Genomic DNA, 27,721 nt, shown 5'->3' with positions numbered 1-27,721 from the left:
AGAGCGGACAGAAGGGCCTTTATTTACAAGATGAGGATTTAAGCTTTTAGGGCTCCGAGCTCTAGTTGGTAAAGGGAAGGGTAGTGTTATCTCTTCTTTTGCTGGCGACCTGTAAAGGAAGAAGAGTAAACACAAGTCATTATCCCATCTCTTGCTTCCTGCAAAGGTGCTCTTCTTCTTTCTAGTTCCTTGGCCAGACTCACAAAGAGGTAATGTTTTAGGCCACCAAACATGCCCTTCCCCCCTCACATTAACAAAATAAGAAACAATGCAGCAAATAAAAATATCATTCCCCCAAACAGGTATGTGTAGCTTCCCTCCGCCTCTCTCCTGGTATATTTGGGCAGAGGAGCTTTTCTGTCTACTTTCGGATCACCTATGGGGTTTGAGCTGCTCATGTGAGTCACTTTGGCAGCACCCCAGGCTGTTAGTCACTAAGTCAGCTTTCAGGAGCATCCACCAGCTTCTGCAGCTACGTGCCCTCTCCCCCACACACCACGTCTGCAGCTACTCACGCAGTTCATTGTTCCGGGTCATGGCCTGGGCTGCCCGAGTTCGTGGCCCCTGCTGTGTAAAGTGGTAGCCAAAGCGGACAATGGAGGGGCACTGTTCAAGCACGGTGGCCATCTCCATCTCCACTGCGTCGCCAGGCCACTGGCGCTGGGGGAAGGAGAGATGGAAACTGTCACCCACCCTGTCTGGGTTGTTCACAGTCCTAGACCACCGACCCTTTGGGAGGTCAAAAGGCTTGTTTCTCCAGAGTGGGTGATGAGAGGCGCTGCCTTGGCTCCCCTCATAGGGACAAAGAAGAGGAGAGTTCAAACAAGATCAGATGAGATCCTGCCCCAGTGGCTGCCTCAGGGAGGAGGCTCAGTGAGTGTTAGCTGACTGCAAAGACCAGGAGAAGGGAATGCTGACCTGGTTGTCTACGCGGAGCTCGGTGAGTGTGGCATTCTCCCGAACTGCCTTCAGCACAGCCATGAGCCCTGTGCTGCTAATGAAGTTGGATTCAATGTTCAGGCTCTGGAGGCTACGATTCTCACGCAACATGTCAGCCACCGCCTGGGTAGTAGGAACTTGGGTTAGCATTAGGGGACAGTTTCACAGATGACTGAGGAGAGACAGAACAGGAGCAAGAGGGAAACACAGCTCTTGGGGAAGAGTCCTTGAGCTGTGGGTGGGGCTTGAGGGAGGCAGGTGTGGGAGTAGGTAGCAAGGAAAGCAGGGAGATTAAGTGTGCGGTGCAGTTGGCGTGGGTAGGAGGGTTGTGGCTCTTCAGGAAGATGAGCTGAGGATTTCAGAGCGGTGAGTCATAGGACTGAGGGTAGGAGTCTCCAGCAGGGCTCCCCTAAGAGAGCATGATGGGAATAGCACCCCCAGCACAACCCTTTATGTCAGCCCTGCCAGCGGGGCATGTCAGGGTGCAGGGAGAGGGCTAGGGATGTCAACTAGCCTTACATTGGCAATGGGGTCACCACTCCTTGTGGCCACCAGACTGAAGCTCCGGACATGGGTATTTGTCTTCATTGCTTCACACAGCTCAGTTAGCATGGGTATCGGGATGTCCTATCAAAGGGGAATAGGGGATGGTGGGCTAGGGGACTCACACATGTCAGCAGAGTTATCCCAGTGCTATTGCTTAGAGGATGGGGGTCAGATACCTGGATATTATTGAGGTTCACCTCCTCCAGCTCCTTGTCATTGCTTCGAACACTCTTCAGTATCTCCTCGATGTTTGTGGGATTTGGGGGTTCATCTGGCACTGGCTTATACTTGTCAGGCTGCACCACACCTGGTGGGTGAGGGCAGGAAGGAAACCCCAACATGTCCCCCACAATCTCCTCCCCATTGGTTCTCATGACTTATGCATCATGTCCTCTCCCTGATTCACCTGTTTCACCCTTTGCTACCTTTGCTCAGACTCTGGGACTGCCTGCCAAGAGCCCTGGGTGCCATGCTCCCAAACACACTCACTGCTAATGCCTTCAGTGTTGCAGATTTCTCCGCTGCAGATAGCATCATAGTATTGCTTGTTGCTCATCAGTGTGTACATGCCCAGAATGGCTGGAGAGAGTAGGCAGAGGGGAGACAGGGAATGAGAAAAATGGACTTGTTCCAGGGCCCCCACCGACCTCATTCTGAATCTGTTGCATTTTTGAAGCCTGAACTCTTCCACTCTCCCTTGGTCCTAGGGGTCCCTTCCATTAAACTGCGTAAGGCAGTGGTTTTTAAAACATTGAGACAGGGCTAAGGGAAGATCCCTAAGGAGACACTACAGGGTGAGGGAGTCTGTCAGACCCTCCTGTTTTCAGCCAGAATAGTTTTGCCTTATAATCCCTGTAAAATTGCCCTAGAGTTGTTAACTTATTAAATTTAAAGATGAGTGAATACATACATAAACAAGTAAGAAAAATTTAAAACCACTGCCTGAGGCTTTCTCAAAAACGTCCACATCCTGGTTCAGGGCCTTCCCTGCTAGCCCCATGCCATGGTTAGGAGCCCCTGCCCCAGATCTTCCCAACTCCTCAACTTCCCGCAGCTGCCCACCTGCTAGATCACACATCTCAGCATCTGTGGCATGGGCCAGTGCCTCCTCCAGCTCAGGCTCCAGAGTGATCTGCTCCTGGGCTGGAATTTCTCTCTTGGGCTGAATGTAGGGTTTCCCTGATGGGGAGATGAGGATGGTTCAGATACAGGTCATTTCTCCTAAGATCCTGGCCTCCAGATTCCTTTCCTTCTCCAGGAGGTGGAATGCTGGGTCACTAGGAGCCACTGTAAAGCCTGAGTCCTCTACAAGCTCAGGACTCCTGGGTCCCCTTGATCTCGTCTAAGAGCTGAAGAGTGCAAGCTGGCATGCAGGTGTAGGCAGCTGAGTCCCTGGGCAGCTAGGAGCTGGAAGGTGAGAGGGAAGCTGGAGGGGACATTTGAGAGACAACCATTTGGGTTCTGGGAGGCATGGATGTTAGTGTCTCCATACCCTTCTTCTCGCCTGTGTAGGGAACCAAGTCATCACGCTCTTTGACCTCTAGTGCCTGCTGTTCCAGGTACTGCAAAAGGGCCTCTCGGTCCAGCGGCCCCGTTGGGCTCTTCTTTGTCTGGTCACGTTGTCTTAGTCCAGCTGGCAGGAGCATGTTCTTAGGGATGAGTTTTGGGGAGCAAGTCAGACCTCCCCTCTGACCTGGGGCACCTCCAAGCCTCCCTAAAACATCTCCAGACACCATTCCCCTGACCCTCTTGGGACTCCAGGCCCTATAGATAGCCCTGGTCTCAGTCACGCAGGGCCCCACACCCTTCCCAAATGCGTGGGGACTGCCCCTGGTACACTGTGCTAGAGCCCCTACCTCGGGGTCCATCTCCTGTAGCTCGCAGTCCAGCTGCTCTAGCTCCTCGGGGCTCAAGGTCCTTAGGATCTCATCTTCATCTATGTCTCTGTATTTCTCCAGTTCCTTCTGATACGATGACATGACGGCCCCCACCCCCTCCCCACAGTGTGGCACTCACGGAGCCTGGGGTACATGGGGAAAGTGGTTGGACGATGGAAAGATGTACATGGACGCAGTAGGGACACAGAGAGACAGGTCAGTGGGGCAGAACAATAAACTGGTTGCCTTGGAGGACAGGCCTAGTTGGGCATGGGAAGACGGGGGAAGGTTAGGTTGCTCGGCTAGGACCAGAGCCTCCTTCTGGCTCCCACAGCTTCCACCCACTCCGGACGGGGATACCAGACATCCAGGCTGAATTTGCCTTCCCCAGCGTATAAGAAACCCTGGCAGTACCTCTCCCCTATTACCTCGACTGTCCGTGCCTCTTGCCCTAGCACAGCTGCCAGGAGCCCTGCAAGCACAGCTGGCCCCAAGCCCAGCTCCTATTGAAAGGAAGGGGGGCAGGCAGAGAGCTTCAGGGAAATTCCTCCTCTCTTCCCCATAATCCAGTTTTCCTAAACTGGTTTAAGAAAGCAAGGAGGATTGCAGGGGGGAAAAGACAGTGCTCTGACTCTACCCTCATGTCCTCTTTTATTGCGTTGGATCAAGATTTCACTGTTTGCTAAAATTCTAAATCCTAAGGCAAAGCAAGGGCTCAGAGGAGCTGGGGGACTTCCAGGTTGGGGGAAGGGTGGTACGGCCTTAGAAGCAGGTACTGAGTTCCCATAATTTGTCCCTGGCTTTGGACAGGAAGGTGACACCAGTCTAATGGGTGGGAAATGCCTTCTAAATGGGATAAAGTTTCTCTAAAAACAGTGAGAGGATTAAACTCGCATGATCTTTTACAATGTGAAAAATAAACACAAGCCACACATACACACCATGCTGAATATGAAAGATTCAGAGAATGTGTGAGATACTTACATTGACAACGTAACCTACAGTTACAGGAGAACACAAGACAGCGGCAGAAACATGCTGAGTGACAGAGGCACACACTCCATTTCATTCCCAGTAGGAGCCACTCTTCTCCTCCCATCTCCCACCAGGCTCTGACCCGTGAGGCCCCTGCCTTCCCCACCTACCAGTCCTGGTGGCCACCTCCGTTCTCACCTCCCCTTCTGTCGGTTGGTCTGTCTGTTCTACAGGAGCACTGTCCTGGCAGCAGGAGGAGCCCAGTGACGGGGGAGAGGGTGGGGGAACAGTGAGCTCAGCATTTTATTATTTTAGCTCTGGCCAGGTGGGGGTAGTGGGAGATCACATATACACAGCCCCCATACCCTGCCCAGCCCTGAGAGCCTCTAGTGGCCACTAAGAGCCATGGCACCTCCTCCCCTTCATACAAGCCCGAGTCCTAGAAACTGGAGTTCTATGAGAATCACACAGTTCCTACTTATTTGGTGCCTGCTATATTCAAAGCAGTGACTATACAGAGATATAAAGGTGAGGATAAGGATTTTGTTTTGGTGTCTAATTTTAAGGTGTTTATAAACTGTTAGAGGAATGAATATTTTACAATTCAAAAAGGGCAACTCTAGGAATTGCCTGGCAGTCCAACGGTTAGGACTCGGCGCTTTCACTGCTGAAGGCTTAGGGTCAATCCCTGGTCAGGGAACTAAGATCCCACAAGCCACGCAGCACGGCCAAAAAATAAAAATAACCCTTAAAAAAATAAATAAGTAAAAAGGGCAACTCATAACAAATGCTATTAAACAAATATAAAGGCCCATATATACTCATTCACAAATACTTTTTGCTCACAACCTAGATTAGACACCAGACAAAAGGGATCTTTCTATTTTATTAGATTAAAAAACACAAACAAAAGCAGTAGGAACTAGGGGAAAAGATAGGGAAAGAAATACAGAGAAGGGCTGGACAAAGACCAGCATGACAAAGGGGAGAAGCAGGCTTCTTAAGAGCCCTAACTTAAGAGCCCCAAGTTAGGACAGGAAAGAGGTTTCTAAGGACTAGACATCCCTTCATTTGATGACAATTTTCTGGCGCAAGGCTCGGGGCCCAGAGCCAGGGAGGGGCTCAGGAGGTGGTGGGCCAGGGCCCAGGGCTGAAGCAGTGGGCGGCAGTCCGTGGGCAGTGATGTACTTCTTGTAGGCCTCACGGATGATCTTGAAGGCTCGAGCAGTGGCGTAGGGTATGTCTGTAACAGGGTCCCGGTACAGGGCTGGGCGATGGGTCACTGGGCAGACCTCCCGAACAGGGACCTTTGGAGGCCGCCCTTGGGGAAACCATTCCTCAAACGTCGCATCATCACTAAAAGTGATGAAGGTACGTGAGCAGCGAGCAGGAGGGATGACGGGTCCAGTCCCAGCACGGGGTGTCAATGCAGAAGCTGTGGGAGCAGGATCAAGTCTGAGGGAAAAGACAGAGAAAAACACAAAGAGCCGAGGGACTTCCCTGGTGGTCCAGTGGTTAAGACTCCTCTCTCCCAATGCAGGGGGGCCTGGGTTCGATCCCCGGTCAGGGAACTAGATCCCGCATGCACACCGCAACTAAGACTGAGCGCAGCCAAATAAATAAATAATTTTAAAATTAAAAAAAGCTGAGGAGAGAAAACTGATAAAGAAAGAGATCAGACAGGTGAGGAAAGAGGAGGAGGCAGTGGGTGGCAACATTCTGAGAGAATCTATTAAGTGACAGAACAAAACAAAGCAGAGCCGGATGGAAAAACAGAAAAGGAGAAGAGAGAGGCTAAAAGAGAAATAGGAGATGACAGGAAGAGGAATCTGAAAGATACTCAGGTGTTAGAGAGCTGTGTGAGGAAAGCAAGTGAGATGGGGCTGAGGGAATACAAGCTGAATACAGAAGGGAGAAACCACACTCCTCTTCTCCCCTTGAGGTTCACTCACTCACCCTTCTACGTCGACATTCTCTTCTTTAGGGCCTGGCTCCCCAACTAGTGGCACTGTCACTGAATGGTAGGTGATTATGGGCCCAGGGCACTTCCGCTTCTTGTGGACCTGCTTCTTTTTGTCAGCCTCAAGCCGCTCATATGTCTCTTCAGGAAGGAATGAGGGGATGGTCAATTCCCGTCTTCCCAAACCCCAGTTCTGTCCTACAGTCTCTTATCTTCCTGGCTGTCTAGTCACTGCCTACCCAAGCCAATCAGGAAAGTCCTCTAAGGCCCTCAAGCATCCGCCATTTCATAAGCTTTCTGCTTGCCCCTCTTGACATCCTCTCTGCTCATCATTTCTTAGGTCCACTTGGTTCCTCACCCACTCAGAACTGTAGGACTTCAGAGTTGAAAGGGACCCTTTGATGAAGAGCCTACTCATTTCCCCAGATACCCCTCCGTTACTGCCCTGTCAACTTGCTCCCATCCAAGGCAGCACACTGCATCTTCAGGCATCTCTAATCATTAGAGTTCTTTCCCATTTTGAGCTGAAACATACTTCCTGTTGACACTGTTTTTACCTTTTAAGGCCATAAGGGACACAAGTCTAACCTGTCTTCCACTTGACAGTCCTTTAAATAGTTGAAATTAGTGTCCACGAAGCAACAGACAAGGGATTAATCTCCAAAATATACAAACAGCTCATGCAGCTCAATATCAAAAAAACAAACACCCCAATCAAAAAATGGGTGGAAGACCTATATAGACATTTCTCCAAAGAAAACATACAGATGGCCGAGAGGCACATGAAAAGATGCTCAACATCACTAATTATTAGAGAAATGCAAATCAAAACTACAATGAGGTATCACCTCCCACCGGTCAGAATGGCCATTATCAAAAAATCTACAAACAATAAATGCTGGAGAGGGTGTGGAGAAAAGGGAACCCTCTTGCACTGTTGGTGGGAATGTAAATTGATACAGCCACTATGGAGAACAGTATGGAAGTTCCTTAAAAAATTAAAAATAGAATTATCATATGACCCAGCAATCCCACTACTGGGCATATACCCTGAGAAAACCATAATTCAAAAAGACACACGCATTCCAATGTTCACTGCAGCACTATTTACAATAACCAGGTCATGGAAGCAACCTAAGCGTCCATCAACAGATGAATGGATAAAGATGTGGTATATAAATGCACTGGAATATTACTCAGCCATAAAAAGGAACGAAATTGGGTCTTTTGTAGAGACGTGGATGGACCTAGAGACTGTCATACAGAGTGAAGTAAGTCAGAAAGAGAAAAACAAATACCGTATGTTAACACATATATGTGGAATCTAGAAAAATGGTACAGATGAACCTGTTTGCAAAGCAGAAATAGAGACACAGACGTAGAGAACAAATGTATGGACATCAAGGGGGGAAAGGGGGAGGTGGGATGAATTGGGAGATTGGGATTGACATATATACACTAATATGTATAAAATAGATAACTAATGAGACCCTGCTGTATAGCATAGGGAACTCTACATAATGCTCTGTGGTGACCTAAATGGGAAGGAAATCCAAAAAAGAGGGGATATATGTATACATATAGCTGATTCACTTCTCTGTACAGCAGAAACTAACATTGTAAAGCAACTATACCCCAATTAAAAAAAAAAAAAGAAAGAAATTAGTGTCCGTCTCTCTCCAGGCTGATCACAACACCCCTTCCACTGAACCATTCCTCATACAACATGGTTCTGAGTCACTCCCTCCTTTGCCACCCCTGTGCCTAAAATACTCTTCTATTCCTGTACTTATCACAGTCTATGGCAGAGGCTGCAAGATGGCAGCCCCCTTACGTGTTCTGCTTGATTTGTATAGCGTTTTAAAGAAAATTTTGAATTAGTTGCTGACATTTAAAAGTCAGGAAATTACATTTAAATACAGAGATTTCTGGTCCCTTTTAAAAATAACAAGAAAATCTGGCAACCCTGTGTCTGTATTCTCACAGGGCAACGATTAGCTGAGCTGAGTAACTGCTCCTCCTTTCAGGCACTCCTCTCTAGTTCACCACAGTTGCCCTGGCTGGACCCGGTGACACTGCTCTATGGCAGTTCATTGTTGGTAGATATGTCTCTTCCTTAAGGGCAGTGACTGTGACTCATATTACTTATACATTATCACGGTCACATGGCATTCCACACGTTACAGGAATTCAATAAAGATTTGTTAATGTATAAACAGATCTAAATACTCCTGGTCCCTTTGTCCTCCTTAAACGTGGTACTGTGAACACAATCCTCTAGATAGAGTAAGAGCAGAAGAGTCCTCTGGACTACACACCTCCCGCCCCCCCCACACCCCCAGTGATTTAACCTCTTTTGTACTTGAATTCTGGTTGGTAATATTGCTTTCTTTCTCTTGAGCCAACCTTCCAACCCTTCTCTCGAACACTTCCCTGTATCCTCTGTAACTCCTGCTCTATAATCAGCCAACTCATCTATTTCCTCAATTTCCTCACTCAGCATGCCTTCCAAAACTTGCCTTACGGGAAACCTGTCATCCACGGAGGCCACCACTCTCCTCTGGTAGAGGCTGATTATTCTCCCACATCCTGGGCAGGATGTGCCTGTGTCCTACTGGGCCCCACACTTCAGGTCTCTTTGCTCCACACTCTAGATACTTCTGTTCTTCTAGTTCTTCAGTACTTCTAATACCTGAATATCTCTTCATTCTATCTATCACCCCTTCCAGCCTTCATTATCCTTGTTATTTATTTATTAATTTAAACCCTCTGTTTTATTTATTTTTTGGCCGCACAGCACAGCATGGGGGATCTTAGTTCCCCAACCAGGGATCGAACCCGTGCCCCCTGCAATGGAAGCGCGGAGTCTTAACCGCTGGACCGCCAGGGAAGTCCCTTGTTTTCCTTTTAAAATCGAGCTTAGGTTCCTCAATCTATCAGTCATTCTCTTGTCAGTCTAAACTCCCTCGCCCAGACCTGGATTGCTGAGTGCTACTGGAGAAAAGTTACACAATAGGTAGAGTGGAACCCCAGAAATTCATGGTCCCAAACTTCAACAGACCCGCCAACACCAGCAGATGATCCTATCTCCACAACTATTTCAAACAGTCTTCACTCTCAAGCTTCCAACTCTATTCCCAACACCTGAGAGATGACAGTGCCTAAAAGACATCAGATGAAAACTACTGCACTGTCCTGCTCTGGATTTACAACCCTACAACTATGAGCCACCCTTCCTTCCTTCCTCTTAATGGAGGCCAATTCTTCCACCCATGCCCTAGCTCCCACCCCGCCTCCCATTTCTCCAAAACCCTACACTACTAACAATCCTTTCTTTCTTTTCTGTCTTTAAATTCTTTCAGTTGCATCTCACCAAAAATACACACTCTCCAATCTTTGATGTTCCCTCTCCTACCCTTCATGGCCAAATTTTAGAAGTCTGGCTTCCCAACCAACTTCCAAATGGCTTGGTCCCCAAAAAGTGTTAAGGTCATCTCTGACCTCCATGTCACCAAAACCAATGGACACTTCTCAGTTTTCTTCACTGGTGTCTCAGCAGCTCTCAGCAACTACTCTCTTGTAACAGTCTCTTTCCTTAGTGCTCTTATGACAAACTCTCCTGGAGTTTCCCACTCTCTGGCCACTCCTCATATTCTTTTCTAAGCTCCTCCTCTTATAGGAGACCATTACATTTTAGTGTCTGCAGGACCTTCTTGAGCCTCTGTCTACTCTTCTCCCTCTATGCTTTCTCCCTGGGTAATCTCATCCACTCCCATGTCAATTACCATCCATATTCTAAAACTTCCGAATTTATATTTCTAGCCCAGATATCTTGTCCAAGCATCAGATTTGTGTGTTTAACTGACTTCTCAGCACTGCATGAATTGCCCATAGACACTTCAAATCCAACATGTTCAAAAATGAACTTATTATTTCTTCTCCTGCCAAACAAGCCCCTCCAGGATCTCCTACGTCAGTTACCGATATCAGAAGCCTGGGAATCACTCTCTTTACAGTGGCCTGAAACAATCAATGTAGTCAAAGGATACAGATTGTAATTACAGTGACAGCAAGTGACCATGTTATTTGTGATGGTTCTCATTTATATGTTTTAAGAGATAGCTACTGTTTTAAAGCACGGCATTGCCATTATACAGACAGAGATTATATTTCCCATTTTAAAGCTAATATATTAAAAAAAAAATGTCACGAGAATACATCCTGAAAATGTTGGAAATGAATTAAATCTTTTCTCAGTCATTGTGGTCTTCTGGAGTTAAGTTATCTAAATTTCAAAACTATCATTAAACTGAAATGAGTTGGGTCCAGATATTCTGGGTAAACAATCTTCTACTCCACAGTGAAATTGTATTTGGGTTATACACGTTCAATTATATGTGCTTAGTCAAAAAAGAGACAGATTCAGAGAGAGAGAAATAACAAATTAAATATTGTAGGAGATTTCACCTGTTGTTTCACTCAATGAAAGTATGCCCCAGAGTGAGCATGTGATGGGAGGTACGAAATCTGCTGTTCCCTCAATTTCTCACGTACCTCTCGTGATCTGAGAATCCTCACCATCCTTCAAAGAAATGTATGCTTTTGTACAATATGTTACCATACATGACTGTGTGCCCAATAGCACATAAACTGAAGAGACTTTAAAGAATTCTTACTTTATAGCAATGTATCCCATGAACTGACTGATTCTACTCAATTTCTAATTCTCACGATCATTAAAGTAGGCATCATCACCCCATTTTGTGAACAAGGAGAGAAAGATGCAAGTAGGTTGCAAGTAATTTGCCTGCAGTCTTACAGCAAATGAACAGCAGAACTAGGATCTGAACTGAGTTCTGTATGATTCTTATTTTAGACCAAAGTACTTCAGTATAACTTGTTCTTCAGAGCCCTCATAACTGCTTACTTCCTTGCTCCTAATCACTTACTCTCCCCATTTCTTTCTTCTGATTCCCTTGTCCCAAATCTCCATCTTTCCAGTTCTTTGGGTCCTCCAGGTCTCAGTTTTTCTCATGCTCCTTAGCCCCTCTACCCACTGTTCTGAAAACCAGACTGACCCAGTGAACGTAAGTTGAGCTCCTCTGTGATCTTGGCCTCCCTGAGCAGCTCCTCCTGGGTCAGTGGCCGCTCACAGTGGGGCCCCTTTCGCCGCCGTGACTGGCCTTGCCTCTCTTGTACCCGAAGGAATGTTTGTCGTGTGTGCTCAGCTGTAGATTGCCGCATGGACTTCCGACCTGGGAAGAAAATAAGAGAGGGAGAAATCTTTGAATTCATGTCTACCTCCTCTGTATTTTTTTTTTTTAATTTTAAAACTTTTTGTTTGGAAATCATGTCAAACTTACAAAAAATTTGTAAGAATAGTACAAAGAACACCCATGTATCCTTTACCAGATCACCTGTTAATATTTTGCCCTATTTGCATTCTGTGTGTGTGTGTGTGTGTGTGTGTGTGTGTGTTTTCTGAATAACCTGTGAGTTAAGTTGCACACATCATGGCTCTCTTCCCCTAAATACTCGGTGTATATTTCCTAAGAATAAGAATTGTCCTTACATACCCATAGTACAGTTACCAACTTCAGTAAACTTAACACTAATACAATACTTTATCACCATATTTCAATTTTGTCAGTTGACCCAAACATCCCCACTCACTGTCAGAGCCATCATCCTGTAGTTCTAGTGGAAGCAATGCCTTCTCTTCTCGGGTCTTCTGAGAGCTACCAGCTGGGGTGCTGACCTTTCGAGGCCTCAAGCTCTTCAGGGGCTCCTGGGGACAGATTGGAATCAGACACCAGGGAAGAGAAGAAATAGAAGAAAGATGAAGATCTTAGGAAGAGAAAACCAGCACAGTAGAAAATGAGATTGGTGTGGGGACAACTGGGACCTGATGAAAGGGAGACTACAAATTAAGGAAGTCCAAGAAAACCAGGCCTCCCCTGCACCTTATATGCTTTGGTGACTACTCGGCGCTTCCTTCTCGGCTCTTCTGCTTCTCCATCACTGGATGGTTCATCCCCTTCGTCGATGTCAAAGTCAGAGTCCACCTCATCCTCTGTGTCTGACTGGTCCCCTTGATACTCATCATCTCCTGATTCCTGAGGACATAGGGAGATGAGGTTCTCACTGGCATCAGTTATTAATGTCCCTCCAGGAGGAACAGAATCCCTCTGCTTATTGATAATGGCTGCCCCACTCTCCTTCCCATCCCAACCTTTCATTTGCCTCAGGCAAGAAGCTTTCCTAGCTGATGGCTCCAGCACCACCCCTTCTAACATTAATTGATTGCCCTTCTCCTGTAGCACACTGTGTTAAGTGCTGGGGTACAAAAGCATATGGTTTGATCTCTACCTTCAGGGGTCTCACAGTCTAGTAGATGTCACAGCATAATTATAAAAGGAAGTTTTAATACAAGGCAACATATAAACTACCAAAGGCAATAAAATGTTACAGGTGTTCAGAGGAAGGTACACCTGCTATGAATAGGTGGACTGGGAAGGTCTAAACTTTAGAGTTTATTCCTTTAGAACAAGGGCTGGCAAACTTTTTCTGTAAAGGGCCAGATTCAGCCAGCAGGTTGTAGTTTACTAAACCCTGTTTAGACTCTAAAGAATGAAGAGGACTTGAGCCATGGTTTAAAATACTGGTAGTATTTAGATAACCAAGAGGGAGAAGGAATCATGGGCAGATCAAGTGGCAGGAACAAAGATTCAGAAGCAAGAATGTGTATAACATGTTGATAGAATAAGCATTTAGACTTAAGTAAAGCAGAAGGTTTGTCTCTGGCAAGAAGTCTTCCTAGCTGACTGCTTTTGGCTCCAGTACAGCCTCCTTCCAACATTAACTGATTGCCCTATAGAGCTACAAGATTTGAAAAGAAGGTTGTATTCAATCTGTAGAAAAACTTAAGTGTCAGGCTAATAAACTTATGACTTTAACTTGCAGGCCAGTGATTCTCAATCCTCTCCCTCTCCTTACTTGTCCCAGCATTGATAATCACTGTTGAAGTAAACTAAAGTTACTGAGAAATATGTCTCATTCCTCAGGTGAGTTGGGACAGAAAAATAGTTGGGTACTACTACTATCTATAATGGGAAGCCACCGAAGATTTGGGGGGAGGGGAAAACTGTATACAAGGGGTGTTTCAGAAAGCTCTGGAGGTGGTCGGATGCGCTGGAGTAGAGAACATGGAGTAGAGCCAAGGCCTGAGGAGATACAAGCTAGGGCTAAAACGGCAGCCACACTGGAAAGGAAAGAGGAAAAAAAACCAGTTGGGGACAGGAGAGTTAATTGGGTGGGGCTGCACCTCAAACATGTGGCTTTCTCTTCAATCAATGATGAGATTAATGGGCTAATCTTGGTACACATGGTGCCAAAGTAAGCAAATAACACAGACAGTTGACACTCCAAGCCAGCCAGCGTTCAGTCTTGCACTGATGACCATCATTTCCTCCCAACTGATGTTTGTGAAAGACAACCTGGGAACACATTAATCCCCTCAGCCCTGACCTGGTATTAAGTCAAATCACCAGAGGGTAGTAGTTCAACTACACATTAGCTTAGTGCCCAATTGAAATGCTTTCACTAAGTTACGTATTTACTACCATTCCTTTGGCTTTTATCGAGGGTCATTAAGAGACATGACTAGATAAGAGTATATTTTTACATCATCTACCAAACCCCTGTTACTTTATATATAAGGATACAATTCTTCCTAGGTTTAATGCTGAATAAGTTTATCTCTCTTAAAGAACTTATATGCTTCTTTCTTACTAAAAAAAGAAATTCAGGATTTGGCTGCCAGGAGAGTCACAGCTAAATTTAATATCAACTGCTATTACCATTTTAGCAGAGGCTCCTGCTACAATTACTTCTGATCTGTCTCTATTTTTACTGTTCCTACTTTTTGTTTATATGGTAAGCCTCCTTAAATCCTTTTTGGAAGCACAAAGGGTACATATTAAATAACGACTCGTAAAATGACAGGAATAGGAAAATGGCTTTTGAAGGAGGGATGAGAAGATTCTATTTTAAACTAATTGGTCAGGGCTGTGTAAGTAATGATTCCTAATCAGTCACCAACTCCTGTGGATTCTATTTCCTTAATTTCTCTTGACCCCTCCTATCCATGTTTCTCCACTTCCACTGCCTCCTTCAAATAATTTTCCTCATTACAGAGTGATCTTTCTAAAGTACAAATCTGATCATGAAATAATCTTCTCAGTCCTTTGAACGAAGAGCAAAACTCCTTAACATGGCTCACAAGGCTGTACAGGATCTGGCCCATGCCTACTCCCTCTAACTTGTATTCTCCTTCATGGCCTGGAGAATGAGAATAGATGTGAGAGTTCCAGACAAGGATCTCAGTGCCTTTACATATTGTGCCCCACCCCCTCGCGGGACTAACCTTCCTCCTCTACCTGCTTCCAGTCCTACGGCTCTTCATCCACCCAAGACCTACTTTTCATACTGTCCTCAGCTTAAACATCATGTCCCCCAGGGATGTCCATCCCAAACAACAACTCTGGCTCCCATGTGTTACCACAGCACCCTATGCTTAACACTTATTTTACTTCTTATCACACAATATTTTAACTGACTGTTAACTCAGCTAATTCCCCCACTGGAGTCTGGAATATGTAAAGATAAAGAGGTGTTTTTAATTCTGTTTCCATAGAGCCTGTCACGGTGATTGGCTTGCTCTAGGCGCTTAAAACATTGAAGAATGGATAGATTCAATCAATAAAAATTTAACAAGTGCCAACTCAATCCAGACACTGGACATATACTGTTGAACAAAACAGACCACCTCTGACCTTACAGAGCTTACAATCTAATGGTAAAGTATAAGCAAATAAGCAAACCAAATCTAATTACAAATTGAAATATGTTTTACGAAGGAAATATACGGGGACACTTTTTTGGATAGCCAAGGAACGGTTATCTAAGACATCTATACAACGAGATTTGAAAGCTGAAAAAGGAGTAGGCTAAGTCCCTCTAATTTTTTTTTGAGAGGTTCCTTTCTATACTTCACGTTAATAACCAGGTAGTGGGCCAACGAGTATATACCGCGTGACTACGATGTGCCTGGCGTATGCTAGACACGTCAAAAGTGCACTGAGTGACACAACTGGGGAAATACACAGTAGGTTTCAGCCACACTCTCGGGTCCTCTGGACAGCTTCACCATTCCTGACCCCTCCAAACCCATCCAGGGCTCCCCTTCTAGGACTCCAGTTTATCCCCCCATCTCGAGGATCAGCTACCAGGGCTCCTCTCTCTTCCCCGCTCCCTTCTTTGTCCGAGGTTTCTCCCTTCGTCAGGACTCCTTTTACCTTTCTTCCCTCCCTCTTCCTGGGCCCGGCTCTTACCTCTGTGAAACCCCCATAAGTCGTCTGGTAGAACTCATCTTCCTCCTCTGCCTCCAGGAGCCCAGAAAGCCGGTTCCCCGCGGTCTTCCGGGGGGCCCGACCCCCAGCCAAGCTCATATGGCCTACACGAACTGCGTCGCCACCAGCAGCCCCTCACCCAGCACCGTTCTCTGGGCTCGGGGCTCGACACCACTACCTGCGGGCGGGCGGCGGAAGCCGGTCGCCTACAGGCAGAAGTAGCAGAGCGTCGACAGGCTCCTAGTCCCATCCCCTAGGCCTTCTCAAAGCTTCAGCCCCGCCCACTCCTGCGTAGAGACCACCCCAAGCTCCTCGCCCCAGTTCGCGCGCCCATCTGGGCTGTGGAATGACTCCACTCGGTGACACCAGGAGCCCCACTACCCCAAGTACAGAATTTGGGAGTGTAGAAATTTTCATTTAGAAGAGGTCAGTCTCCCTCTGCTCCAGTACGTTTCCACTCTGCTGTCAGTAGAAACCTTTCTAAAAACCCAGATTTTGTCACTCTTCTGCTCAAAAATCTTTAATGGCTCCCCGTCAACTACAGGATAAAGTCCAAAATCCTTGTGGCAGAATAGTAGTGTGGTTAAGAGCACAGCTTTAGAGCCAGCCAGACCTGAGTTTGCGTTTGAGCTTAAGGTCTTCTAGCTGTGTGACTTTGGACAAGTTGCTTTACCCCGCTGAATTTCAGTTTTCTCATCTGTAAAGTGGGACTAATAATAATACCTACCCTTTAAGGTGGTTGAGAAGATTAAGAAATGTAATCCTTGTAAACTGCTTAGCACAGTATTTAGTAAGCACATAGATGTTTAGTAGGTGATAATTATTAATTTTTTTGTATTTATCTGGTTGCTCTGGGTCTTAGTTGTGTCAGGCAGCCTCCTTAGTTGCAGCTTGCCGGCTCCTAGTTGCGGCATGTGAACTCTTAGTTGCGGCATGTGAACTCTTAGTTGCGGCATGCATGTGGGATCTAGTTCCCTGACCAGGGATCAAACCTGGGCCCCCTGCATTGGGAGCGTGGAGTCTTAACCACTGCGCCACCAGCGAAGTCCCTAGGTGATAATTATTCACATGGCACTCAAGGTCCTTCATAATTTAGCCTCTCCCTGCCTTTCATAGCCTCGACTCCTGCCACATCATCCTATTCTAGCATCATTTCCCTGACACCAATTCACTGTCGTGCCTCCATGCTTTTCCTTGTCCTTAAAATCTCTTTCCTTTCTTGTCTATCTGGCAAAATTCCAATTCTATAGGACAGTGGAGTCTTCTCAACACCCATTTCTCTCTTCCCAGTCACAGCTCCTATAACCCTTGTGATCATGCCTCCTAAATCCTCGGGAATAGTTCCAATCTCAAATAGTTTGTGGTATTATCAAGAATGTATCAGGACTTCCCTGGTGGTCCAGTGGCTAAGTCTCCACACTCCCAATGCAGTGGGCCCAGGGTTCGATCCCTGGTCAGGGAACTAGATCCCACATGCCGCAACTAAGAGCCCACACGCGGCAACGAAGATCCTGTGTACCGCAACTAAGACCTGAGGCAGCCAAATAAAATATAAATAAATAAATATTAAAAAAAAGAATGTATCAAAATAATGCCATTCACAGCGACATGCATGGACCTAGAGATTGTCATACAGAGTGAAGTAAGTCAAAAAAAGAAAGACAAATATGGTATATCACTTATATGTGGAATCTAGAAAAATGGTACAGCTGAACTTATTTGCAAAGCAGAAATAAAGTTACAGATGTAGCAAACAAACTTATGGTTACCAAGGAGGGAAGGAGAGAGGTGGGATGAATTGGGAGACTGGGATTGACATATATACACTACTATACATAAAATAGATAACTAATGAGAACCTATGTATAGCACAGGGAACTCTACTCAATGCTCTGTGGTGACCTAAATGGGAAGGAAATCTAAAAAAGAGTGGATGTATGTATGTGTATAACCGATTCACTTTGCTGTACAGCAGAAACTAACACAACATTGTAAAGCAAATATACTCCAATAAAAATTAATTTAAAAAAAGTGTATCAACTTCTCTTCCCATTTTTTTTTTATAAATTTATTTTATTTATTTATTTTTGGCTCTGTTGGGTTTTCGTTGCTGCACGCGGGCTTTCTCTAGTTGCAGCGAGCAGGGGCTACTCATTGTTGCAGTGCACAGGCTTCTCATTGCGGTGGCTTCTCTCGTTGTGGAGCACGGGCTCTAGGCACGTGGGCTTCAATAGTTGCGGCACGCGGGCTCAGTAGTTGTGGCTCACGGGCTCTAGAGCACAGGCTCAGTAGTTGTGGCGCACGAGTTTAGTTGCTCCGCGGCATGTGGGATCTTCCCGGACCAGGGATCGAACCCGTGTCCCCTGCATTGGCAGGTGGATTCTTAACCACTGCGCCACCAGGGAAGCCCTCTTCCCATTTTTTATTCTGAAAATATGGTTTTCAAAACACAGCATTTGTGCATACTCTGTGATGGCACCTATTATGTTTTATTCTAATCATTTCTGTGTCTGTCTTTCTCATTAATCTGTGATCTTTTTGAGGCCAGGGACTTTATCTTCATCTGTGTATACCAGGAATTCCCATAGTGCCTAGGATGTAGTTGAGGCTAAATAATGCTAATTCAATGAATGAATGAAATAATGACTAATTGAGTGAATAAGATACCCATCCTCTTATTTTGCCTCTATGTTGACCTAGCCACTCCATTTTGACGTTAGGAACTGTCCTAAGACACGAAGGTCACTTTAGTAAGGCTGTGTGTGTTTGTGTGTGTCTGTGTATACACTATTTTCTTCAAGTCTGTATGTGTGGCTCTATTTTGAGATCAGCAGATTGCCACCCCCCTTTCTAAAGGATATATTGGTGAACTCCCTTTTGCATTTCCTTGGGGACACCAAGCCAATGTGTGCTGTTCTGCCCCTGCTTCCACACCCTGCCACGTCACCCCAGTACTGCTATGCCAGGAATGTTACTGGGGAAGAGTGGCTCTATGACTCAGAGGCCACCCCAGGGATTGACTGGGAGTGGAGGCAAAGACAAGGTTTTGGGGAAAATATGGAAAACACCCCTAGCCCCAGTTTTTGAATTTTGCCTTCATCTATTCATATATTCAGGAGCATGTACTAGGCACCTGCTCTGTGCCAGGCACTATTCTAGATGTCTGAGATATAAAAATGGATAAGATGTAATCTTTGCCCTGAAATGTTCACAGTCTTATGAGGGAGACGAACAAGCAAACAGACTGACATAATACAAGGTGGTAGGAGTAACAGTAGCTATTTTCTGGTATGTAAAGGAGAAACAAAAACGCCTAAGAAGCTACAAAACAGGGGTCTCTTCTTTCAGGAGGGCTGAAATCTAATTCATAGATCAAATCCGAGGGAGAAGATTCCCCTGTTGACTTACCGCCTTGGTAAGTCAGGGTTTTATTGGTCTATTTCCAATTTTAAAATCAGAATCATAAAATACTTCAATGTTACACAATCCCACTGCTATGCTATAAGTGGTAATCCAAGCATTTGAAGTTTGGCTACCTTCAGGACCTAAAGGAAGATGAATAACCCAGCAGGTGGCAGCAGGGAAACAATTATTTTAGATCTTGATGAGGCAGGGGGTAGAAGGCAGAGGTAAATGCTTGGAGATATTTTCTGGACGTTCAGGTCCTATGTTCCCTCTCGAAGACCCAGAAGACATCCGGATAGAGGATAACCAGGCCCATGTTGGGGGCTGCAATACCTAGGATTTTCCCTCCATTCCTCTTCATTTATTCATTCCACGAATAATTATTGAGCCCCTACTATGTACAGACTTACGTCATGGGAGGAGCTGGAGATACAAGGGTGAAACACAGTCCTTGCTCTCTAGCAGCTTACAGTCTGTTCAGAGAGAGTCAGGTCTTCATATCCCCATCAGGGTTCATAATCTCCAGGGTATTTTGTTAAAATTGAGCGGGGTTAGTACGAAGACTAGACTAGAATGGGGAATTTCTCTGAGTCTCCATGCCCTTTGGAGCATAGGTAACTGAGAGAGGCTAAGGGCTTGGATCACAGGAAGATTGTGTTAGGTTTCTGATCGCCTTCCGTGGCCCTTTTGGACAGGTCTTTATTCCTGTCCATTTATCAAATAAATGGGCGTTATTCGTTCATTTATCAAATATTTACTCAACTCAATCACTGTGCCCAGTATTGCGTTTGAGGCAAAGTGTAGATCTGTTTCGAATGTCATTCAGAGGAAGGCAAGACATGCACGCATGTTAAACTAAATGGTAAACAAGGCAGTAAAGCCGGAAGAATACTTGGTGGAATGTGATGTTTTGTGATATTCGACTGTTTAACGTCTTTGACTTGACACCGGCGCTTCTATCGGGAGTTCTTCCTGGGCTGTGAACTGAAAGGGTCAGCCCCGCGTACTCTGATCCCCTGCTCAGACTTCGCAACCTAGTCCCGTCAAAGAGTCGAACGTAGATTTACTCACCGAGGCACCGTAGACAGGGGCGCGCCGTCTTCGACCCTTGGATTTGTTAGGGCGCGAGGGACCCGCGTCATGTGATCAGGAGCAGCCTCCTGATTGGCTTGATTTCTCTGGGGACCTCCCTCCTCCCCCATTGGATGGGATAGGCCGTGGAGAAGGTTGGGCGCATGCGCGATGCCTGGATTGCCTTGGCCACCGGGAGTGGAGCGGTGGGGTTGGGCGATAAACAGGCTGTGGCTAGGGAGGAGGGGGAGGGGGCATTCGCTCCGCTGGGACTTCTCACTCCCCACCCTGTTCTTTTAGGTGTGGTTTGGTCCGGACGCGGGGTCCCGGCAGCTGGCTTGAGCTTCCTCTGTTGTGAAAGGGGAAAGTAGCTCCCGCGGAAAGCGGTTAAAGTTGCGGAGAGGGTGCGAGACAAGAGTTCTCCCCCATGCCCGCCGAATGGTGCGGCCCTGAGTTGGTCCCGGAGCCGGCGCGACGTATCTGAGAGAGGGGGCGGGGAGGTGGCCCGCAGAACGCGGGTTCTGTGAAGAGACGTGGGGAAGATTCGACTCGGAGAAGAGGAAGAGGATTGAAAGGGAGCGAGGCCGCTGAGGGGGAGGGGGCTGCCAAGATGGCGTCGGCCTCTTCTGGGTCGTCGGCGGTCGGGTTTTCATCCGCGGATTCCGGGGTCCCTCCCTGCACCTCGTCTTCAGGTAATCAGGGCGGAGCGTGGGCTGGGGGCTGTTGACAGCTGTGCGATGGGAGGAAGAGCGAGACCCAGGAAGGGCACCTGTAGTTGGGGATGTCCGAGTCGTTGCCGGTAAGGAGGACAGAGGACTAGGCTTTCCTAGCTTTCTGAGCTGGCGGGGGGAGTGTGAGGAACGGATGGATTTGACTGAGAAAAGGGAAGCTGTCAGGAACATTGGCTGGCTTCGAGGAGACCGGGTTGAGGGCTTTGAAGGAGTAGGGTTAGGAAGGGATGGAGATTGACGGTGGGGGTAGGAAGGCAACAGAAAGGGAACCGAAGGGAGTAGAGTAAATGGAGGCTTCATAAGTAGGGAGGAATTACGTAGTGTGAGAGGCAGGTAGAAACCAAGTTGATTGCGGGATTAATCGGATGAAACTGTGGAAGAGAAGGCATGGGACTTAAAAGGTATGGAAGCGTTATGGGACGCTTTCCATTGCTGGGGAGTTAGGGAATTGTGGATTTTGTTGGGGGTGGGAGTTATTGGAGCCGTCTTTTTCGTCAGAGCCTTCCCCTAATGCGTCATTCCTTCTCACTTCGTGCCCCCCGCCCGCAAACACGCGTGCGCTCGCACAGATACACGTACACATTTTATCAAACATTCTCCTTTGGAGACTCCCATCTCTAGACTGCCCAACTTTGGGAAGGAATGGGAGGTTTTGAAGAAAACCTGAGGAATGTGGAAAATCAGGGCTAAAAGACCCTGAAAACAGATAGAGAAGGCGGAACGATGGCGTCTCGAATTGCAGTAAAGGTTGAGGGAGGTGATGCTGGGAATTAGGCCTGAGAAGGATGGGGTGGGGGTGGCTCTCAGTGCTGTGGCGAATATTGCATAATAGGAGATGGACTGGAGGAATGATTAGGCACGACATTGGCACTTGGAGAAGGGAGCCAGGGAATATAGCTCAAAGTGGTTAGAAACTATTGAAGATTGAGGGAGGGCTGAGGAGCCCACGAGAAAAGCAACAGATTGTGTGTAGGAGGGAAAATGTGTGGTGTTGGGGTTTGTGTGGGGGGGGGGGTAGGGGGGGTAGTTTGAGTCAGAAACTGTTCTAGAGCTTCCATCAGAAATGTCTGGGGTTCCACAGTGACTGTTGCCTCTACACTGTGAACAGGAGAGGCTGCCAGATGATGGATGCTTTACCTGAGACATTGACATTTCCTTAGGCCTGGGATTGCATCCTTCCCATTTTGAGTTGACTAAATAGAGGGTTCCACCTTTAATATTCCAGTTCAGATGAGCAAATATTTGGTCACAAATATCTTTTTCCAAACTGCAGTTTTATTTATGTACATCTATTTTTAATTTCTTGAGAGGTGATTTTTACCTTTCCTATAAAGGATTAGTAGGCCAGAACAACTCATGTTGCATTCTAAATGTGAAGAAGAATAAAGTTAAAATGACAGTGTTTTTAATACAGTAGCTCCTCAATTTAAAGCCTCTTCTCCCCCTCCCCCACTGCTGAAAGAAGAATTGTTGTGTACAGTCATTAAACAGACTTAACTATCAAATCAGGGATTAGAAACCAGGTTGATCTTTTTTTTTTTTTTAATTAATTTATTTTTTATTTTCGGCTGCCTTGGGTCTTTGTTGCTGCGCGCGGGCTTTCTCTAGTTACGGCGAGCGGGGGCTACTCTTCGTTGGCAATGCGCGGGCTTCTCATTGCGGTGGCTTCTCTTGTTGCGGAGCACGATCTCTAGGCGCACAGGCTTCAGTAGTTGTGGGTCGCGGGCTCTAGAGCGCAGGCTCAGTAGTTGTGGCGCACGGGCTTAGTTGCTCCGCGGCACGTGGGATCTTCCCGGACCAGGGCTCGAACCCGTGTCCCCTGCATTGTCAGGCGGATTCTTAATCACTGCGCCACCAGGGAAGTCCTACTATCTATTTTAGATGTCACTATTTGATATTTTTGTATGTTTTTATATTTCCTGCCAGATCCGAGGACTAGCAGGATGTAATTCAGATTGAATAAGTGTTTTTTGCTATTGTGTTTTCACCAGAAAATCAAATATTAGATTTTAGTGGACTTTACAGCTCCTTGGCTCTACTGTGTTCATATGTGAAGTCAAGATATAAAAATGACTAAAAATAAATAGCTTAGATTCCTTTTTTTACTTTTGTTTCTTAACACCCTCCTTTTCTGCTTCTTTGGCAAATACTGAAATGGATTAAGAAATTAAGAAAAATTCTCATAAATATTTCTGAAAACATGGGATTATCGTGTGTGGATATGCAGTGTTGACTTTTTGGTGTATCTGCATGCTCACTTAGGTTTTGGCTTACTGAATTTAATTTAATAGAATATTTCATTTCAAGGATATGTTTTTGAAGAGGATAAGATGTTTGATTCTGATGCAAAAAAGGCTACTGAGAATGTGTTTTATTTGTGATTGGAGGGGAGTGGTGCTCTGTCGGGATGGTACCAGGGGAATTAAGACATTGGCAGGAATAAACAATGGTTTATGATTTCCTAAATTGTTAAAGGCTAGCTTTGTAGAAATTCAAGGTAGGACTGTGTGTGTTTGTGTTTTAATCATCCTAAAACCAAGTTACTGTACTTAGGTGTTTAGCTGAACTCAAATATTGGTGAAACTGAAATCCTAAAGGCAAGATTCTCTGGCAGTGTTGAAAGTGGATACAGAATAAGAATGTCAGGATTCAGGGACAAATTGATGTTTTAGATAAGTCACTCATAACCTTTGGAGGCTCAAAATCTTTTGGCATTCAAATTAGGAAGGGCAGGTAATTTAGGACAGTTGTTCCCTGCCAGTATTAAACCTCTGTCTCTATTATTTCACCATTAAGCGAGAGCTGGTCTTTTAAGCTGCTGACGAGTGAAATACAGAAGGTAGAGCAAAGCATTCACTCTGAGAGATATTTGAGAGATGTCTGAGAGATCTTTTCCCAGTGGAGTAATTACCATGTTTGGATTTGTGGGAGGGAGGCAATTATAAATGAATATCAGTTTACAGCAGCCATTATCATGTGCTTGTTCTTAAACTTTGGTTAAGAAAAGGTGATGCAGTTTGCTGTCAGCTGTTTCATGTGTTAAAGGAAATGTATTCCTTCTCTTCCTTTACCTCCTATCCTCATTATTTGGACAGTGGCACCACTTAAAAAATAAAATCAGCCCTGATAAGGTGCTGTTGACAGTGTGACCATTTGTCACACCAGTGTAAGAGAGCCCCCTGTCTGCAGTTTGACTAGTCCGTCAAGAGTTTGAAATTCAGCCACTGAGTCCCCTTTTTACCACCAGGAAGGGAGTCAAGAGTTTTTGTTTTGGAGACTTGATTTGAAGTTAGTGGAGGAGTTAAAAAGTAAAGTTAGAGCGTTGAGGTGTCCTTTGCTCCCCTGAAATAAGAGCTGTGTGATAAAATCATGTGTGACTCCCCTAAGAAAAAGCACTTGAAACCTTAGAAGATCATGAACCTATAGCTCCTTTTGCTTCAGACCAGAACATTTCTGAAATTGTCACACATCACCAAATGGTTTTATCATGAGCACAAATGATTTGGAGGTAACTTTTACAGCTCCTTTTCTGACTTTCCCTTAACTACTGAGGGAGATCCTGGAAGACACAGGAGAGAAGATTTTTGCTTGGAACTTTTGTAGTAGAGCCAGTCTTATCAGTCCGTGATTCTGGTGGCTTTGTTCTTCCCAGCAGAGCTCCACCAGTAAATGTATGCTGTAATCTGATAACTCCAAATGGTAGGGGTTTTTTGTCTGTGTTCTTTGGTACAGTGTAGGCCATTTGTAGACTGATCTCTTTCCCTTCAATTCTTCCATACTAGTGAAAAATAAAGCAACTTACGCCACTTTATTGGAGTGAGAAACTGAAATTTGGAAATGTAAAGATAGAACAGAATGCCATGTAGGCGGAATATCACCAGGTTTCGTTTTGATTGGTATTTTCTAAGTAGGGAGAGATTTTTCTTTTTGCTTTCTCCGCAGAGGGTTTACACCCACCGACCCCCTCCTTTTTTCTTTTGTCCCCTTGGTAGATTCTGCTGCAAAACTGACATTAGAATGTCATTGTTTTTAATTATCCATTTATTTCTGCCATGGCTGCTCAAGCCCACTGTCAAGTATAATTATATAGACTTATTAGGTATCCAATATCTGATATTAATTGGTTATGTGTACTTATAAGTTAGCTTTGAATATCAAAATACATATTATGTTTTGTTTGATAATTTCTGTGTGCTGTTCTGGTTTGATATAAAACTGTTCTGATTAATAACTTTGCTTAAATATGTGCTAGCTACTAGCTGTTAAATATTTTATCAGTCTATTTTTCTTTGATAATAAATAATGGAAACTATAGCCTGTGAAGTGAACAACAGCGATAACACCAGGCCACATTCAGAACTGGGGAGAAGGAAAGTGTGGGGGAGTATTTTGTCCTTTAAGCTGGATATTTTCTTTCCTAGAATTTTGGGATATTCTTACTTGACATGAAGAAAGCAAAAAGACCACAGTTGTCAGTTTCTTCTCTCTTCTTTTTACTGGGTGTATCCTCTTGATCAAGGATACAAGTATGCTTCAGGAAGTATGCTGTTTCTGATAGCTCGGCAGAGAGAATCTCTGTTTCTCTGTGTTCCAAACCCCAGCCCATCATTCAGTCTCAGAGAGAGAGTGTTTGGACTGATGGTGTTTCCTAGAGGAAACCCCTTCCTAGTTCATTTCCCCTGTTGCGCTTCACTTCTCCACCCTTTCCTATCAAAAGAGAACATTGTTTAGTTTCTACATATGTGTTGGTTCTGTTTCATTCATATCTTCTATGAGCTTCTGTTGTTTCTTTTACTGTTTTTTTGTTTGACGTGAACTTTTTTCCCTCAACTCCTCCATCTTTTTAAACTTTGTTATTGATCATTTTTCTTTCGCCTCCTGTGAAATTAGTCTGTTTGTTTATAATGGCTGATACAATATGTATTAATTTTTAAATATCTGATTCCCAAAAAGTCACCTTATTGTTGGAGTCTGAAGAAGACTGGTAAAAAGAGAGAAGGGCAGATTCCTTGTAGGGAGTTCCATATATCTTATTATTTGCCTTGTGTACTAAACTGAGCAATATGGAGTTAACCAAGAGTAAGCACTATCCCAAAGGATCAGTAATGTTGATGGGGAGTGGGCAAAGGGAAGTTACAGGAAGAGAATGGGAAGAGGTTTTTTTTTTTTATTTTAGGGATATATAAATAGCTTAGAGTATATTAGCTTTTCTGTGCACAGTGTAGGTAAACATCCCTGGTAAACTCCAAGTTGTCATTGACAAGAACCTGTATAAAAGGGATGGCAGAGAAGTAACTTGGCCATATCTCTTAGTTTCTTGCATTAGTGTCTGGGAGGTGATTGAAGTGCATTGTTGAGGTAATTTATGCTCATTATGATATCATTTAACTTACTTTCTCGGCTCAAATATGTACATTCTAAGCCAGCAATATCCACTGCTTTTTTTCAAGATAGTTAGAACCAGGTTTGGAAATAGAATTGGGAGGTGGTGATCTGCCAGAAATCTCAACTGCTTCTTGGCTGTGGGTTGGCTTATCCAGGAGACTCAGGTCTTTTAAAGAAGGACTCAGATTTTTTTCACAAATTTCAACCAAAATTTTGCTGCTAAGAGATACATATTTGAGGCCTGCGAACCGTGAAATTTGGCTTATAGAACTAGAAGCAAAAATTTATCACTAGGGCTTCCCTGGTGGCGCAGTGGTTAAGAATCCGCCTGCCAATGCAGGGGACATGGGTTCTAGCCCTGGTCTGGGAAGATCCCATGTGCCATGGAGCAACTAAGCCCATGTGCCACAACTACTGAGCCTGCGCTCTAGAGCCCGCGAGCCCCAACTACTGAGCCTGTGTGCCACAACTACTGAAGCCTGTGCACCTAGAGCCCGTGCTCTGCAACAAGCACTGCAATGCGAAGCCCACGCACCACAATGAAGAGCAGCCCCCGCTCACCACAACTAGAGAAAGCCTGCACGCAGCAACGAAGACCCAATGCAGCCAAAGATAAATAAATGAAAAAAAAAAAATTATCACTAGAGTGAAATGTAGAGATATTTTAATTTAACCCTCTCATTTTCCAAATTAGGAAAGTGAGATTCAAAGACATTGTTAATAGTGGCAAAGACTTTGCATAAAATCTGTATGTTGTCAAGATGGGTCTTAGTAAATTTGCGGCTCATTCCTTGCTACTTACTTAGTTGGCTCTTAGCTGAGCCAGGTTGGCTCTCAGCTGACCCCAGGACTGGTAGATCAAACTGCTTTTGAGCTTTTGTTTCTAAGGCATCCTTGCCTTTCTCATTTTTTCTAGAAGATCCTTAGGAAAAATTGACACCTGCTAGGAAATAAAATTTAGCTCTTCTCTAAGATGTGGCTTGGTTTTCTTAATTGGCTTGGTTTAGTTCTTATTGAGGGCATAGTAATAGTGCCTTTTCTTTTTTTCCTTTTAACACTATCTCTTAGAGCTGTGTGCTCAGCAGTACTTCTCATTAGGTAGGCTGACACTTCAGACATATTTGTGAGTATTTTCATTTGGATATCATATTATGCCTCCTACATGCAGTGGTATAATTAAAATTCAGTATTTCAAGTTAAAGAGGACCAGAGAACTTGTTTGAGATAGTCCAGCAAACAGCTGGGCTGATGACTTGTATTTTGTGCAGGTTTTTGCTTTTGCTTTTTTTTTTTTTCCTTTTGAAATCTCTGGCTCTCAATATTATCAACCAGGAGACCCTCTAAGAATTAGCATTTTGCTTCCAAAAAGTCTGCTTGTCTCTTTCTGCTTTATATAAGAATTATTGACACATTTTTGTAGTA

The 27,721-nt window shown here is 45.1% G+C and overlaps 3 protein-coding genes across 17 annotated transcripts in view; 1 reads left to right on the top strand and 2 right to left on the bottom strand.

The window, feature by feature from the left end:
- Position 1: 1 nt before the first annotated feature.
- Positions 2 to 4,705, bottom strand: TMOD4 (tropomodulin 4). Of its 4 annotated transcripts, none has more exons than XM_082346869.1 (9): positions 4,508 to 4,705; positions 2,978 to 3,865; positions 2,548 to 2,664; positions 1,975 to 2,064; positions 1,662 to 1,792; positions 1,459 to 1,566; positions 919 to 1,062; positions 516 to 660; positions 2 to 109 (listed from the first exon to the last, which is right to left on the bottom strand). In XM_082346869.1, the coding sequence occupies exons 2-9, from the start codon at positions 3,462 to 3,464 to the stop codon at positions 87 to 89; spliced, it is 1,245 nt and encodes a 414-aa protein (XP_082202995.1). In that variant the 5' UTR covers positions 3,465 to 3,865; positions 4,508 to 4,705; the 3' UTR covers positions 2 to 86. The 4 variants fall into 4 exon arrangements, with proteins under 4 accessions (XP_082202995.1, XP_082202996.1, XP_082202997.1 ...); XM_082346870.1 differs by having other exon boundaries at positions 2,978 to 3,622; XM_082346871.1 differs by having other exon boundaries at positions 2,978 to 3,506.
- Positions 4,706 to 5,205: 500 nt separating this feature from the next.
- On the bottom strand, positions 5,206 to 15,962 carry VPS72 (vacuolar protein sorting 72 homolog). 2 transcript variants are annotated; one of them, XM_082347078.1, is made up of 6 exons: positions 15,690 to 15,962; positions 12,261 to 12,413; positions 11,971 to 12,085; positions 11,376 to 11,552; positions 6,294 to 6,438; positions 5,206 to 5,792 (listed from the first exon to the last, which is right to left on the bottom strand). In XM_082347078.1, the coding sequence occupies exons 1-6, from the start codon at positions 15,804 to 15,806 to the stop codon at positions 5,405 to 5,407; spliced, it is 1,095 nt and encodes a 364-aa protein (XP_082203204.1). In that variant the 5' UTR covers positions 15,807 to 15,962; the 3' UTR covers positions 5,206 to 5,404. The 2 variants fall into 2 exon arrangements, with proteins under 2 accessions (XP_082203204.1, XP_082203205.1); XM_082347079.1 differs by having other exon boundaries at positions 5,206 to 5,772; positions 15,690 to 15,936.
- A 4,374-nt stretch (positions 15,963 to 20,336) lies between these two features.
- The window catches only part of PIP5K1A (phosphatidylinositol-4-phosphate 5-kinase type 1 alpha), a 36,844-nt gene continuing 29,459 nt past the window's right edge, over positions 20,337 to 27,721 (top strand). For 4 of the 11 annotated variants that reach the window (XM_082346609.1, XM_082346603.1, XM_082346605.1 and 1 more), the window contains exon 1: positions 20,377 to 20,875. In XM_082346609.1, the coding sequence (XP_082202735.1) occupies positions 20,794 to 20,875 (82 nt within the window). In that variant the 5' untranslated portion in view covers positions 20,377 to 20,793. Of the gene's footprint in view, positions 20,876 to 27,721 lie in introns of all 11 variants that reach the window. The other 7 variants (XR_014232514.1, XM_082346608.1, XM_082346601.1 and 4 more) reach the window with 4 other exon arrangements.

Source organism: Balaenoptera borealis (assembly GCF_965194805.1).
Source record: "Balaenoptera borealis genome assembly, chromosome: 1".
Lineage (NCBI taxonomy): Eukaryota > Metazoa > Chordata > Mammalia > Artiodactyla > Balaenopteridae > Balaenoptera > Balaenoptera borealis.
The sequence above is the reverse complement of the archived record's forward strand: the minus strand, read 5'-3'. Positions and strand labels throughout refer to the sequence as shown.

Bases quoted from the DNA above. Each gene is read 5' to 3' on its own strand.
- VPS72 (XM_082347078.1), bottom strand. From the start codon at position 15,806: ATGAGCTTGGCTGGGGGTCGGGCCCCCCGGAAGACCGCGGGGAACCGG. The intron at 12,414-15,689 runs GTAAGAGCCGGG...CTATGTCCTCAG, and splicing joins CTTATGGGGGTTTCACAGAG to GAATCAGGAGATGATGAGTA. The intron at 12,086-12,260 runs GTGCAGGGGAGG...ATCTGTCCCCAG, and splicing joins TAGTCACCAAAGCATATAAG to GAGCCCCTGAAGAGCTTGAG.
- TMOD4 (XM_082346869.1), bottom strand. From the start codon at position 3,464: ATGTCATCGTATCAGAAGGAACTGGAGAAATACAGAGACATAGATGAA. The intron at 2,665-2,977 runs GTATGGAGACAC...TCTCCCCATCAG, and splicing joins CTACACAGGCGAGAAGAAGG to GGAAACCCTACATTCAGCCC. The intron at 661-918 runs GTCAGCATTCCC...TCCTTCCCCCAG, and splicing joins AGCTCCGCGTAGACAACCAG to CGCCAGTGGCCTGGCGACGC.